Raw genomic sequence first — 15260 nt, 5'->3', positions numbered from 1 at the left:
CTCATTTTGACTTGTTTTAAGGACATTACATCAAAGTTGGATCAGCCTGTAGTGCGGTTTTCCACTTTAATTTTGAGTGTGACTCCAAATCCAGACCTCCATGGGTTGATAAATTTGATTTCCATTGATCATTTTTGTGTGATTTTGTTGTCAGCACATTCAACTATGTAAAGAAAAAAGTATTTAATAAGAATATTTCATTCATTCAGATCTAGGATGTGTTATTTTAGTGTTCCCTTTATTTTTTTGAGCAGTGTATATATTTAAAAAGTGGAGTTAGGGTGGTGGGTTTTTAATGAGTGTAGGGTTAGATGGTAGGGTTCTGGAGATTTATTTCCTTTATTTTGTAGCAAAGTATAAGGGAGTTATACTCAGTCCAATAGGTGGCGGTAATGCAACATTTATTGGATGCCAACCGCGGTTAAGCATCATCGAAGAAGATCACCTACTCTGTGAAGTGCGCGTGTGCATCACATCAATTATCCCTTGCACTCCTAAACAACGCTTTTTTGTACTTTGGCAATGAGTAAAGTCTACAAAATGCAGTCCGCTGGGCTTCCTCTCATCACTATTTTTGGTCGTGAGTGGAAACGCCAACCGGATGCTTCACGTTTATACATCCGGTAAAATATCTGTCTCATTGGTCTGTCTGTGAAAGAACTGTAAACGCTAAGGCTACCGTGTCTGACTTGGACGCTGTATTATGGAAGATGAAGAGGTTTGTGAAAGTTGGGAGGACGCTGCAGACAGCGGGGTGAGGAACTGTGTGTGGTTGACCTGTCGAACATTCAATGCCTTATGAGGAATCTGAAGTGAGCAGCCTGTCGCCATGGCTGAGCCAGGCTCCACTAACGGTAGCTACAGGCCCAAGTTTAGCCGGGGTATTGTGTTGCAAAGGCCTGACCGGGAGAACATGACGTTAGCTATATCATGTTTTTTTTTGTAGTCGATGAGTGGAGAAAGTGAGTCCACAACCAGCTGTTGAAGTTCGATAGCGGCAAGTTAATATTATGAAGTTAGCTAACGTTAGCTAATTGGCTAGCCAGGTTGTGGAAAGTGTCGCTTGTACTACCATGGTACCCTGGCAGTTGGTTATCGGCTACAGTAACAAGCAAGTTAAAATCCGCTAATTGGTTTAGCCAAAGTACATTTTGCGACTATTTTCAAATTTCAACACTAAAATTTGAGTACTGGAATTCAACGGAACTAGTTAGCATGCCGAGTCAAATCATGGCACGTCAAGTCTCCTGTCACCTACCCATTCACCCACAGCTCATCACAAAAATGTAACGTCAGAGTCTCTTGCTCTATTCTTTCACTGAATAATTGAATGAAGACTTAAAATGTATTTATTTGCCTGTTTCTCAGGAAATTGTGAAAAGACTTGAGGCAAAGTTGAAGATAAGCCAGAAAGCAAAGTGAGTGAAAAAATCTTACTGAAAACAACCATAATGTTATGGCTATACAACACAACTTTTGATTTGTTGATAAATACAAACTCTGCCCCTTCCCTCAGGAAAGCAAGCATCAGCTCAGGTAGCTCCCCCATACGAACTGCCATGGTTATCCAGGATGAATCTCTACCTGCAGCCCCCTCACCTCAAATCCGAATTCTGAAGCGCCCCTCAAGTAATGGTTCCTTGGTGTCCTCTGGTTCATCCAACCGCCCCACCCAGCAGCCTAAGTCACTGGCCCAGCGGGAGGCAGAGTATGCCGAGGCCCGCAGGAGGATTCTGGGTAGTGCTAGCTCTGAAGAAACGCCTCAGGACAAACCCAGGCCAGAAAGGTGAGACACCTACACTCAATGGTAGATAAACATATTACCTAGCCGTTTCTCAATCACTTATAGTATATTTCATTGTCTCTCCCGTTAGACCAGTGCGAGTGAGTGCCCAACCACCACAGCCAGAACTGGTTAGTCTGAACAATCACATGATCCGCCAACCCACAGGCCCAGACGGTACCTCAGGCTTCCGTCGCTACAGATAGGAGGATCCATCTTCTCTTCTTGGGGGCATGGTGTGCAGAGGACAAAGGGGAGGTAGCATGGTGCGTGAAGAGCAGAGTGGTGGGATGAAATGTTAAAGTTGTGGTGATGATAGATGGTCAACAGAGACAAATTATTGGCTCGCAGAATGAGTTTAAGTATCACTACCACCCGTTTCTGCTGACTGTTGGCATGCCCTTTGCCTTTTGCCCTCTGCCCTGTTTCTAGCCTGCGTGGAGGGTTGCAGGGAGATTGCTGAGGGTTTGGTCAGATCTCCTGTCTGTCCCACACTGACCAGGGCTTTGCCTCAGGACTCCATACACTGTGATATCTCCCATGATGCACCCTAAGCTTCCCAATGCCCCTCTCAGTGCCCCTCTTCTGTTGAGGACCAGGGTCTTCCAGGGTCCGCGGCATGCCCGCCTTGCCCTCCAGGTGAATGACAGACTGAGTCTGTGGGACTTCAAGGTGGCCAGGGGAAAGTTGGGAATGAACCTATCGACAGACATGCGTGGATGAGAGGCCATGGATAGAGCAGGGGAGTGACAAGGTGCCACTACGACGTGTTGGCATATTCAAGCAATAATTCTGAAATCAATATGAAAACCCGGCGTCTCTAGCTAAACTGCCATCTGCCTGGGCAGTATATGTTAATATTTGTTTTATGTTTTTAATTCCATTTTTAATACGTTACCTGGTTTGTTTTATTTTCCTGTTTTTAAAAACTGGGCAGGAACTGAAGGGTGCATTTGGAATTATTAGGTTAATGTCTTTCTTGCACCTAGATGCTTTTGTTTATTAATCTGTTTTTAAAGTGGCTATGATATACAGTAAAAGAAAAACAAATACTGAATGTTTTTATAGGATCTTATACACATGGTCATTGAAATTAGTAGCCATTATTAAAATATACTAAGTATATGTTGAGATTCGAATAAAATACTGTATTTTATAGACAGCCAAAAAGTCATCCTGAAAAATATTCAAACTGAGTGGCCTTGTTGCTTCTTGTGCAGAGAGACGACCAAGAAAGAGGGGCCACAGATTACAAGGAGCATAAGTAGGCCAAAGCCTCTTTTTTATTTTTTTATATTTTTTTGTGATTAAGAGTTGTTTGAATAGGAAGCCATTGGCTGGAGGAGTGTTTTAAGCAGTGTCTCTATTCTGTCCCGTCTTTCTTTTTGTCCCTCTCCAGGGTTTCCTTACTTGGAGAGAGGATGATAAAGACAAGTTGGAATAAAGACTACAATAGAGTGAGAGAGAGATTGATGAGGATGTTGCAATTTGCTTGGATAGAAGGCAATGTTATTAAGTAGAGTGCCAAAGTTGAACAGAAACCCAGTTTTCCCCAGCGGAGGTGGGACATGTCATAGCTTTCAATCTGTCTAGTTTTGTTAATGAAATGACAAACTATATTTTGGCTGTTTTTAAACCATACTAAAATGTGTAAACTCAAAATGCCTTAAATTCTTTGGTTTCATATTGGACCCCACAGTTACCATGGCACCTCAGGTTAATGCTCTTGGATGCTGTGATTTGTTTAATTTTTAAACCTAATTTTATGTTCTCACCTTTAACTCCCTTTGCCTCTCATGTCTGTTATTTGGCCAGCCTAAGAACCCCAGGAAGGTGGTTTTGTTGGCCCCTCTCTCAGGGAGGTTTTAATGCTGGACAAGCTAAATCGTGGGTCTGCTCAACTGTAATCCCAGAGATGGTGAATGACTGGACTTGTTGTATAGCCTACTTTGTGAAGAAAGTCACATACGGTAACCTCTTGGGTATGATTTGGTTCTTATTTGGAGTATACCTAAAGTATGTTACATCTGGGCCACTTGAAAAGTAATTTTAACCTTATCCTTTATTAGGATTATTGATCAGAGCTGGCTAGACAGTTGAAAGCAATATGGTGGCGAAACGCAGGTGTATTGTATAACCCCCTGAGTGCGGTTTCCACACCTGCCAGATCAGAGATTAGCCTGGAAAAGGAAGGGAGCAGACTAGCCATGGAGGATTCTGATCCTCCTGATCAGTGTTGGGTTTAATTCAGAAAGTGAATTAATGTAATTATTTAAGTCCATATGAATTGTAAACTGAATTGACCTCACCCCTGCATTTGAGCCTGCGCAGCTCCAGTAACCATCGGTTATGGGTGACAATGAAGAGATGAGGATCTTCTGTCATGTGGAAACATGGCAAGACAAACAAATCAGCCTGTAATTATTATTTTTTTCATGCCCTTTAATAAAAACTTATTGACAATTGAAACAAAATTGCAAATATGTTTGGTGTACAGCATTTTATTTATGAAATGGGATATGTTCATGGACTAACTCATATTAGTAGTTTTACAGATGCCATGTATAGCGGAGAATTTAACTGTAAATGGCCATAACTCAATGTCTACAGGAAGCATTTCAAATACATTTTATTACAGAATTCATATATGTGAATGACATTCTGCACAACTGACAAATTTAATTGCATTTCAGAAATGCTTAATGTGACCATGGTTGTCAATGTTAAGTGCCCAATGAGCTGTGCTTTTGAAGTTCTATTCAGGTACAAAACAATTGTTTACTTTCAGTTAGGCTAATGCTTGAAATTATTCAAATTTAAACCTTGGCAGTAACAACTCCATGTACGATTAAATGTTCCCTAATTTTATTGGGCTGTTGTGGCTTTCAAATTAGATTGGTGCCAGAAATCTGAGATTGTTTTCCTTCATAAAGATCTTTCCAGTGAGAGAATAGCCTTTAATGCAGTAAGCACTTGACATGTCTTGTTATTACAAACCTGAGCATGATCTATAAATGTCTGTCATCCTAATGTATAATGTATAATGTATAATGTATAAATCCTAATGTGGTTGTAATTTACAGTAACTGTCCTGTCTAGCCTAAAGTCCTGGATATATTGCTTCTGATATTTTGTTTGAATAAACTGCAGTAATTAGAGAACTTATTCTGAGAACTTTTAGCCCCTTTAAGAGAAGGATGTACATTTTTATTTCGGCAAAAATAAACTCATATCCACTTCTGTGCCATGCTCAGAAAGGCTATGAAAGTGTTTTACTATGGAAAGGTCCTCCTAAAAGTGAGAAAGATTGTCTCAAGCAGCACTGTCATGATTCTCCCTTTGTGTTCATCCTCTTATGCTCAGTTAACCCTTTACATTTGTGTGAATTGGCCTATATGGATAGGGCTACAGAATAAACATGAGCATATGGATAACGATGGTAGCAATTAAAAGGGAACAGTTGAGGTTATGGGAAAATAATTAGATTAAAGTTGAGGACTGAGTCCAAGCATTACACTTGATTTTGTGAATTTTACATTTACTGTACTTTTCTCACTGCATTTGTTGATAACGAAATCTGAAAATACTGGATGCATTTTGGAGTAGGTGCAACATATGACCAAAAAAAATTACGAGTTTGAGTGAGGTCTAAATGGTTTCTCCAAGTGACGCTCCATTATTTGATTGATGGCTCATTCATCGCAACCCACTGATATTGCCAAATACTTTAATTATTTTTTGATTAGCAAATTTAAGCATGACATGCCAGCAACAAACACTGACAGTACACATCCAAGTATATCTGATCAAATTATGAAAGACAAGCATTTTGAATTCCTTAGTGTGAAAAAGGTCTATCAACAATGACAAGCCACCGGAGTCTGACATCTTAGATGGAAAATTACTGGACGACATTGCCACTATTTGCCATATCTTCAATTTAAGCCTACTAGAAAGTGTGTGCCTTCAGGCCTGGAGGGAAGCAAAGTCATTCCTAAGAATAGTAAAGCTTAATTGACTGTTTTTGGTGTTTGACCAGATACAAAGCTATTTTACAGTAAACAAATTGACAACAGACTTTCAGCACGCTTATAGGGAAGGAAATTCAACAAGCACAGCACTTACACAAATTACTGTTTGGCTGAAAGAAATTGATAAGATTGTGGGGGCTGCTTTTAATATTATCGATCATAGTCTATTGCTGTTAAAACTGTGTTATGGCTTTACACCCCCTGCTGTATTGGGGCGGCAGGTAGCCTAGTGGTTGGAGTGTTGGGCCAGTAACCGAAAGGTTGCTAGATCGAATCTCCGAGCTGACAAGGTAAAAATCTGTCCTTCTGCCCCTAAACAAGGCAGTTAACCCACTGTTCCTAGGCGGTCATTGTAAATAAGATTTTGTTCTCAAACTGACTTGCCTAGTTAAATAAAAAATATTGTAGATAGAGTTACTTGTCTAACAGATCACAGTTATTTAATGGAAGCCCTCCAACATAATCCAGGTAGAATCAGGAATTCCCCAAGGCAGCTGTCTAGGCCCCATACTCAAAAAAAGTAAGGCCAGTGTGTATGTATGCAGATGACTCAACACTATATACAGTGGGGCAAAAAAGTATTTAGTCAGCCACCAATTGTGCAAGTTCTCCCACTTAAAAAGATGAGAGAGGCCTGTAATTTTTATCATTAGGTACACTTCAGCTATGTCAGACAAAATAAGAAAAAAAATCCAGAAAATCACATTGTAGGATTTTTAATGAATTAATTTGCAAATTATGGTGGAAAATAAGTATTTGGTCACCTACAAACAAGCAAGATTTCTGGCTCTCACAGACCTGTAACTGATTCTTTAAGAGGCTCCTCTGTCCTCCACTCGTTACCTGTATTAATGGCACCTGTTTGAACTTGTTATCAGTATAAAAGACACCTGCCCACAACCTCAAACAGTCACACTCCAAACTCCACTATGGCCAAGACCAAAGAGCTGTCAAAGGACACCAGAAACAAAATTGTAGACCTGCACCAGGCTGGGAAGACTGAATCTGCAATAGGTAAGCAGCTTGGTTTGAAGAAATCAACTGTGGGAGCAATTATTAGGAAATGGAAGACATACAAGACCACTGATAATCTCCCTCGATCTGGGGCTCCACGCAAGATCTCACCCCGTGGGGTCAAAATGATCACAAGAACGGTGAGCAAAAATCCCAGAACCACACGGGGGGACCTAGTGAATGACCTGCAGAGAGCTGGGACCAAAGTAACAAAGCCTACCATCAGTAACACACTACGCCGCCAGGGACTCAAATCCTGCAGTGCCAGACGTGTCCCCCTGCTTAAGCCAGTACATGTCCAGGCCTGTCTGAAGTTTGCTAGAGAGCATTTGGATGATCCAGAAGAAGATTGGGAGAATGTCATATGGTCAGATGAAACCAAAATATAACTTTTTGGTAAAAACTCAACTCGTCATGTTTAGAGGACAAAGAATGCTGAGTTGCATCCAAAGAACACCATACCTACTGTGAAGCATGGGGGTGGAAACATCATGCTTTGGGGCTGTTTTTCTGCAAAGGGACCAGGACGACTGATCCGTGTAAAGGAAAGAATGAATGGGGCCATGTATCGTGAGATTTTGAGTGAAAACCTCCTTCCATCAGCAAGGCCATTGAAGATGAAACGTGGCTGGGTCTTTCAGCATGACAATGATCCCAAACACACTGCCCGGGCAATGAAGGAGTGGCTCCGTAAGAAGCATTTCAAGGTCCTGGAGTGGCCAAGCCAGTCTCCAGATCTCAACCCCATAGAAAATCTTTGGAGAAGTTGAAAGTCCGTGTTGCCCAGCAACAGCCCCAAAACATTACTGCTCTAGAGGAGATCTGCATGGAGGAATGGGCCAAAATACCAGCAACAGTGTGTGAAAACCTTGTGAAGACTTACAGAAAACGTATGACCTCTGTCATTGCCAACAAAGGGTATATAACAAAGTATTGAGATAAACCTTTGTTATTGACCAAATACTTATTTTCCACCATAATTTGCAAATAAATTAATTAAAAGTCCTACAATATGATTTTCTGGATTTTGTTTTCTCATTTTGTCTGTCATAGTTGAAGTGTACCTATGATGAAAATTACAGGCTTCTCATGTTTTTAAGTGGGAGAACTTGCACAATTGGTGGCTGACTAAATACTTTTTTCAGCTACTACAGCAACTGAAATGACTGCAACACTTAAGAGCTGCAGTTCATTTCAGAATGGGTGGCAAAGGAATAAGTTAGTCCTAAATATTTCAATAACTAAAATCATTGTATTTGGGACAAATCATTAACTAAATATTGTAATGAATAATGTGGAAATTGAGCAAGTTCAAATCAAATCAGTTTGTCACTTGCGCCGAATACAACAGGTGTAGACCTTACAGTGAAATGCTTACTTACAGGCTCTAACCAATAGTGTGAAAAAAAGGTGTGTGTGTAGGTAAGTAAAGAAATAAAACAACAGTAAAAAGACATTTAAAAAAAAAGAGTAGCAAGGCTATATACAGGCACTGGTTGGTCAGGCTGATTGAGGTAGTATGTACATGTAGGTATGGTTAAAGTGACTATGCATAAGATGAACAGAGAGTAGCAGTAGTGTAAAAAGAGGGGTTGGCAGGTGGTGGGACACAATGCAGATAGCCCGGTTAGCCAATGTGTGGGAGCACTGGTTGGTCGGGCCAATTGAGGTAGTATGTACATGAACATATAGTTAAAGTGACTATGCGTATAAGATAAACAGAGAGTAGCAGCAGCGTAAAAGAGGGGTTGGGTGTAAAAACTGTTGAGAAGCCTTTTTGTCCTAGACTTGGTACCGCTTGCAATGAGGTAGTAGAGAGAACAGTCTATGACTGGGGTGGCTGGGGTCTGACAATTTTTTAGGGCCTTCCTCTGGCACCGCCTGGTGTAGAGGTGGATGGCAGGCAGCTTTGCCCCAGTGATGTACTGGGCCGTACGCACTACCCTCTGAAGTGCCTTGCGGTCGGAGGCCGAGCAATTGCCGTACCAGGCAGTGATGCAACCGGTCAGGATGCTCTCGATGTTGCAGCTGTAGAACCTTTTGGAGGATCTCAGGACCCATGCCAAATCTTTTTAGTTTCCTGAGGGGGAATTCTCTTTATCGTGCCCTCTTCACGACTGTCTTGGTGTGTTTGGACCATTCTAGTTTGTTGTTGATGTGGACACCAAGGTACTTGAAGCTCTCAACCTGCTCCACTACAGCCCCGTCGATGAGAATGGGGACGTGCTTGGTGCTCCTTTTCCTGTAGTCTACAATCATCTCCTTAGTCTTGGTGACGTTGAGGGATAGGATTTTATTCTGGCACCACCCGGCCAGGTCTCTGACCTCCTCCCTATAGGCTGTCTCGTTGTTGTCGGTGATCAGGCCACTGTTGTGTCGTCTGCAAACTTAATGGTGATGTTGGAGTCGTGGGTGAACAGGGAGTACAGGAGGGGACTGAGCACGCACCCCTGGGGAGCTACAGTGTTGAGGATCAGCGTGGCAGATGTGTTGCTACCTACCCTCACCACCTGGGGGCGGCCCATCAGGAAGTCCAGGATCCAGTTGTAGAGGGAGGTGTTTCGTCCCAGGTTCCTTAGCTTAGTGAATAGCTTTGAGGGTACTATGGTGTTGAACGCTGAGCTGTAGTCAATGAACAGCATTCTCACATAGGTGTTCCTTTTGTCCAGGTGGGAAAGGACAGTGTGGAATGCAATATAGATTGCATCATCTGTGGATCTGTTGGGGCAGTATGCAAATTGGAGTGGGTCACGGGTTTTTGGGATATTGGTGTTGATGTGAGCCATTACCAGCCTTTCAAAGCACTTCATGGCTACAGACGTGAGTGCTACGGGTCTGTAGTTATTTAGGCAGGTTGCCTTTGTGTTCTTAGGCACAGGGACTATGGTGGTCTGCTTGAAACATGTTGGTATTTCAGACTCAATCAGGGACATGTTGAAAATGTCAGTGAAGACACCTGCCAGTTTGTCAACACATGCCCGGAGCACACGTTCTGGTAGTCGGCCTGGCCCCGCAGCCTTGTGTATGTTGACCTGTTTAAAGGTCTTATGTCGGCTACAGAGAGCGTGATCACATAGTCATCCAGCACAGCTGATGATCTCATGCATGCCTCAGTGTTGCTTGCCTCGAAGCGAGCATAGAAGTGATTTAGCTCCTCTGGTAGGCTTGTGTCACTGGGCAGCTCGCGGCTGTGCTTCCCTTTGTAGTCTGTAATAGTTTGCAAGCCCTGCCACATTCGACGAGCGTCGGAGCCGGTGTAGTATGATTCAATCTTAGCCCTGTATTGACGCTTTTCCTGTTTGATGGTTTGTCGCAGGGCATAGCGGGATTTCTTGTAAGCTTCCGGGTTAGAGTCCCGCTCCTTGAAAGCGGCAGCTCTACCCTTTAGCTCATTGCGAATGTTGCCTGTAATCCATGACTTCTGGTTGGGGTATGTACGTACAGTCACTGTGGGGACGACGTCCTCAATACACTTATTGATAAAGCCAGTGACTGATGTGGTGTATTCCTCAATGTCATCGGAAGAATCCCGAAACATTTTCCAGGCTGTGATAGGGAAACAGTCCTGTAGTTTAGCATCTGCTTCATCTGACCACTTTTTTATAGACCGAGTCACTGGTGCTTCCTGCTTTAATAGGTATCAGGAGGATAGAGTTGTGGTCGGATTTACGTATGTTGAGGAGGTTAAACTGCTTGGAGTAACCCTGGATTGTAAACGGTCATGGTCAAAACATATCGATATAACAGTAGCTAAGATGGAGAGAAGTCTGTCCATAATAAAGCGCTAATATGCCTTAACAACATTATCAACAAGGCAGGTTCTACAGGCCCTAGTTTTGTCGCACCTAGACTACTGTTCAGTCGTGTGGTCAGGTGCCACAAATGGGCAGCATGGCTGGCCCTTGGATGTACACAGAGCGCTAACAATAATATGCATGTCAATCTCTTCTGGCTCAAAGTGGAGGAGAGATTGACTTCATCACTACTTGTATTTGTGAGAGGTATTGACATGTTGAATGCACTGAGCTGTCTGTCTAAACTACTGGCACACAGCTCGGACACCCATGCATACCCCACAAGACATGCCACCAGAGGTTTTGTCAGTCCCCAAGTCCAGAACAGACTATGAAAGATGCACAGTACTACGTAGAGCCATGACTATATGGAACTCTATTCCACATTAAGGTACTCATGCAAGCAGTAAAATTTGATTTAAAAAACAGATACAAATACACCTTATGGAACAGCAGGGACTGTGAAGCAACACAAACATAGGCACAGACACATGCAAACACACACAATAACACGCACTAAACAAACACGTACATGTGGATTTTGTGTTGTAGATATGTGGTAGTAGAGTAGGGGCCTGAGGGCACACACTTCATGTGTTGTGAATGTATTGTAATGTTAAAGTTTTTTTTCTAAATGCCTTCCTTTTGCTGAACCCCAGGAAGAGTAACTGCTGCCTTGGCAGGAACTAATTGGGATCCATAATAAATACAAATGCAAAGTGTGCAGTTTGTGATTTAGCAACAGACTATGTACTTTCAATGCACTTCTATGAAAAAGAAGTGTTCAACTATAAGGTGCTATTTTGAGCTTTCCTAGTTGTGTTGACGAACTAGAGCAAGCAGACTAGTAGTTGTTTTGTTTGGAACACAGCCCTGTATCCCCGCCATCACACACATACTGTTGTTTGCGCATTCCAAAAACAGTCCATTATAAATCTCAATCTGGTTAGGTGGGCATTATTTGAAAGCATGTTCTATTGCCGACATGGCCAGCTAAGTTACAAAATACGATCTTACAGTGTTAGGCGTTCGTTCACAAGGCAATTCAGAGAAGCAGATCATAATTTTGGTGCGCATAGAATAGTCACACGTGCATTCAGGTGAGTGTTCCCCACTGTTGGTATAATTTCATTATTCCAATATGTTTTCATTAATTGAATTCACTTATTCTATTTTATGAGAATTTGTAAGATTTTTATTTGCATAAAATAGACAGAGACCAGTCTTATCAAAAATAGATAATAGTATTTATTCTCGGAGCACGCTGCCATGTAACCACGAACAACAGTTTATATACAAAATATGACGTCATAGAATATTTTATAACCTTTCTCCCAACAGTTCAAAAGTTCATTCGAGATAAACCTTCTGACGTTTTCATCCATCACCATTCAGCAGACAGTTCCAGCTAATGGAAAACCTAAGAAAACACACACTGCCTTATCTGAACATTCCAGAGCTAAGTTGAGTCGGTTCAACCATAGGTTTATGACCCTTTCTGCTTACTCAAAAAAAAACACTTCCAATCTTCTCCAACCTGGCTGGAATGGTATTTATTTAATGTAATTAGCCCATGTTTCAGGCTCCACAATCCCGCACTTATGAATTCATATTGTTAATCAGATATAAAAGAGTATACGTTTACTTAGTTACAGTTCTATTTAAAATGGGGATATTGTTTAGTCATTTATTCATAAAATTCCTAACACCCACAAATGTTTAATTTTACCTTTATTTAACTAGGCAAGTCAGATAAGAACAAATTCTTATTTACACTGACGGCCTACACCGGCCAAACCCGGACGATGCTGGGCAAATTGTGCAATGCAATATGGGACTCCCAATCACGGCCGGTTATGATACAGCCTTGTAACTGTACATCAAACATAGTTATCAAAAACGTTAGCACTAAGTTTCATGACTTTTATGATATGGAAAAGTGAAGTGCACATTTGGATGTGTGTTTGGCTTGCTTATATGACATCAAAGCGGTATTTATCATCCTCAACATCTCATCTTTCAAAACACATAGAGTCCTCTTTATTTACAGCATTTCCCTCACTCAGACAACAAAGCATTTGCAAGTTACCCAATTAGCAGGAGTGATGGGAGCAACTTTTTGTCCAGCATTGTGCTCAAGTTCAGAACCACTGTCAGTGCTCTGGGTACATCGAATTCAATACAAAACCTAGGAGGCTTGTGGTTTTCAACCACTTCCATAGACTTATACAGTAATTACGACAACTTCCGGAGGACGTCCTCCATCCTATCAGAGCTCTTGCAGCATGTTGACATGCTGATATGTTGTCCACCGAATCAAAGGATCAGAGAATGAATCTAGTACTTTAAGCATTAACTACAGCTAGCTAGCACTGCAGTGCATAAAATGTGGTGAGTAGTTACAATACTTGAACTGCTTTGAACAAATTAATTTCTTTAAAATGAAGGGGAAGCAAGCGGGAGAGAGAGCTTCCTATAATTTGTATTTTTTTCACTTAGCTAGTGAATGCAGCTAGTTTAGCCTATTCAAACACTCGGCTTAAACAGAGGGGTGCAATGTTTGCTAGCTGGCTATCCAACACTGAAACTCTTCGAAGTCAAGGTAAGTTTTTGGTTTTATTAATTTATTGCCACCGGGGCCAGCCGGTGTAACTGCTAAACTGCTTGCTGACTGTACACGGTGCATGATTGTAGCGGGTTTACTAACACTTTGGTTTTAGTAGCTATGTTGACTATGACATTAGCTAATATGATGACAACAATGTAGGCTGTGTGTAGCGGTTTGGATTTTTTTCTTCCTGGTTACAGACAGCTGATGTGTTGTGCACTGAAGTCCACAAGTGAAGGGAAAAGGTGAGAGGAGAAGAGCGCATAGATGCGAGAAGGAATTATACAACGATCAAAGGGATCATGCTGTTTGTATGTGGCTGCTATGAAAGTGAACTGTGCTTGTGTGTGTTTGTATTTATTAGGGATCCCCATTAGCGGTTGCCAAGGCAGCAGCTACTCTTCCTGGAGTCCCAACACATAAAGGCACTTACATTACATATAAAACAAAAGGTGTGATCAGGGGTGTATTCATTCTGCCGATTCTGTTAAAAAACATTTCTTAAACAGAACGAAATGGAGATAAACATACATGAATTTGTCCAATACAAACTCTCGTTTGCAACTGTTGGACTAATGTTTACATCATAGATCAGCTAGATGCAGGGAAGTGTGCACAAGGCAGTATTGAATGTGTCAATGTCTGTCACCTTGAATACTCAAATTTCTCTTGACCTGTGCACCTACAGTGAGGGAAAAAAGTATTTCATCCCCTGCTGATTTTGTATGTTTGCCCACTGACAAAGAAATTATCAGTCTATATTTTTAATGGTAGGTTTATTTGAACAGTGAGAGACAGAATAACAAGAAAAGAAATCCAGAAAAACACATGTCAAAAATGTTATAAATTGATTTGCATTTTAATGAGGGAAATGAGTATTTGACCCCTCTGCAAAACATGACTTAGTACTTGGTGGCAAAACCCTTGGTGACAATCAGAGGTCAGATGTTTCTTGTAGTTGGCCACCAGGTTTGCACACATCTCAGGAGGGATTTTGTCACACTCCTCTTTGCAGATCTTCTCCAAGTCATTAAGGTTTCGAGGCTGACGTTTGGCAACTCAAACTTGGGGTCATAACATGGCCCTGTCCATCGTCCCTTTGAGCATTCCTCCTCCTCCAAACACAGCGAGTTGAGTTGATGCCAAAGAGCTCCATTTTGGTCTCATCTGACCACAACATTTTCACCCAGTTTTCCTCTGAATCATTCAGATGTTCATTGGCAAACTTCAGACGGGCATGTATATGTGCTTTCTTGAGCAGGGGGACCTTGCGGGCGCTGCAGGATTTCAGTCCTTCACGGCGTAGTGTGTTACCAATTGTTTTCTTGGTGACTATGGACCCAGCTGCCTTGAGCTCATTGACAAGATCCTCCCGAGTAGTTCTGGGCTGATTCCTCACCGTTCTCATGATCATTGCAAGTACACAAGGTGAGATCTTGCATGGAGCCCCAGGCCAAGGGAGATTGACAGTTCTATTGTGTTTCTTCCATTTGCAAATAATCGCACCAACTGTTGTCACCTTCTCACCAAGCTGCTTGACGATGGTCTTGTAGCCCATTCCAGCCTTGTGTAGGTCTACAATCTTGTCCCTGACATCCTTTGAGAGCTCTATGGTGTTGGCCATGGTGGAGAGTTTGGAATCTGATTGATTGCTTCTGTGGACAGGTGTCTTTTATACAGGTAACAAATTGAGATTTTAAGAGTGTGCTCCTAATCTCAGCTCGTTACCTGTATAAAAGACACCTGGGAGCCAGAAATCTTTCTGATTGAGAGGGGGTCAAATACTTATTTCCCTCCTTAAAATGCAAATCAATTTATAACATTTTTGACATGCGTTTTTCAGGATTTTTGTTGTTGTTATTCTGTCTCTCACTGTTCAAATAAACCTACCATTAAAATTATAGACTGATCATTTCTTCGTCAGTGGGCAAACGTACAAAATCAGCAGGGATCAAATACTTTTTTCCCCTCACTGTATGTTGTAAACTTTCATTCATTGGCTAGGTTGTAGCAACCTCATGATGGGTATA

At 41.8% G+C, this 15260-nt stretch overlaps 1 protein-coding gene across 3 annotated transcripts; it reads left to right on the top strand.

The window, feature by feature from the left end:
* The first annotated feature begins 438 nt into the window (after positions 1-438).
* LOC112254898 (SUZ domain-containing protein 1) lies at positions 439-4948 on the top strand. 3 transcript variants are annotated; one of them, XR_002954208.1, is made up of 5 exons: positions 439-754; positions 1369-1418; positions 1517-1786; positions 1875-2049; positions 2216-4948. XR_002954208.1 is itself a non-coding variant. In XM_024427863.1 (4 exons), exons 1-4 carry the CDS (start codon positions 704-706, stop codon positions 1987-1989), a joined length of 450 nt encoding a protein of 149 aa, XP_024283631.1. In that variant the 5' UTR covers positions 439-703; the 3' UTR covers positions 1990-4948. The 3 variants fall into 3 exon arrangements, 2 of the variants coding, with proteins under 2 accessions (XP_024283631.1, XP_024283630.1); XM_024427863.1 differs by having other exon boundaries at positions 439-718; positions 1875-4948; XM_024427862.1 differs by having other exon boundaries at positions 1875-4948.
* The last annotated feature ends 10312 nt before the right edge of the window (positions 4949-15260 follow it).

This window comes from Oncorhynchus tshawytscha, linkage group LG07, assembly GCF_018296145.1.
Source record: "Oncorhynchus tshawytscha isolate Ot180627B linkage group LG07, Otsh_v2.0, whole genome shotgun sequence".
NCBI classification, from domain to species: Eukaryota; Metazoa; Chordata; class Actinopteri; order Salmoniformes; family Salmonidae; genus Oncorhynchus; species Oncorhynchus tshawytscha.
This window is presented reverse-complemented; position numbering and strand designations above follow the sequence as displayed.

Excerpts from the sequence above, each read along its gene's own strand:
- LOC112254898 (XM_024427862.1), top strand. The coding sequence starts at position 704 with ATGGAAGATGAAGAGGTTTGTGAAAGTTGGGAGGACGCTGCAGACAGC. Across the intron at positions 1,419-1,516 it reads AAGATAAGCCAGAAAGCAAA|GAAAGCAAGCATCAGCTCAG; the intron begins GTGAGTGAAAAA and ends CCCTTCCCTCAG. Across the intron at positions 1,787-1,874 it reads GACAAACCCAGGCCAGAAAG|ACCAGTGCGAGTGAGTGCCC; the intron begins GTGAGACACCTA and ends CTCTCCCGTTAG.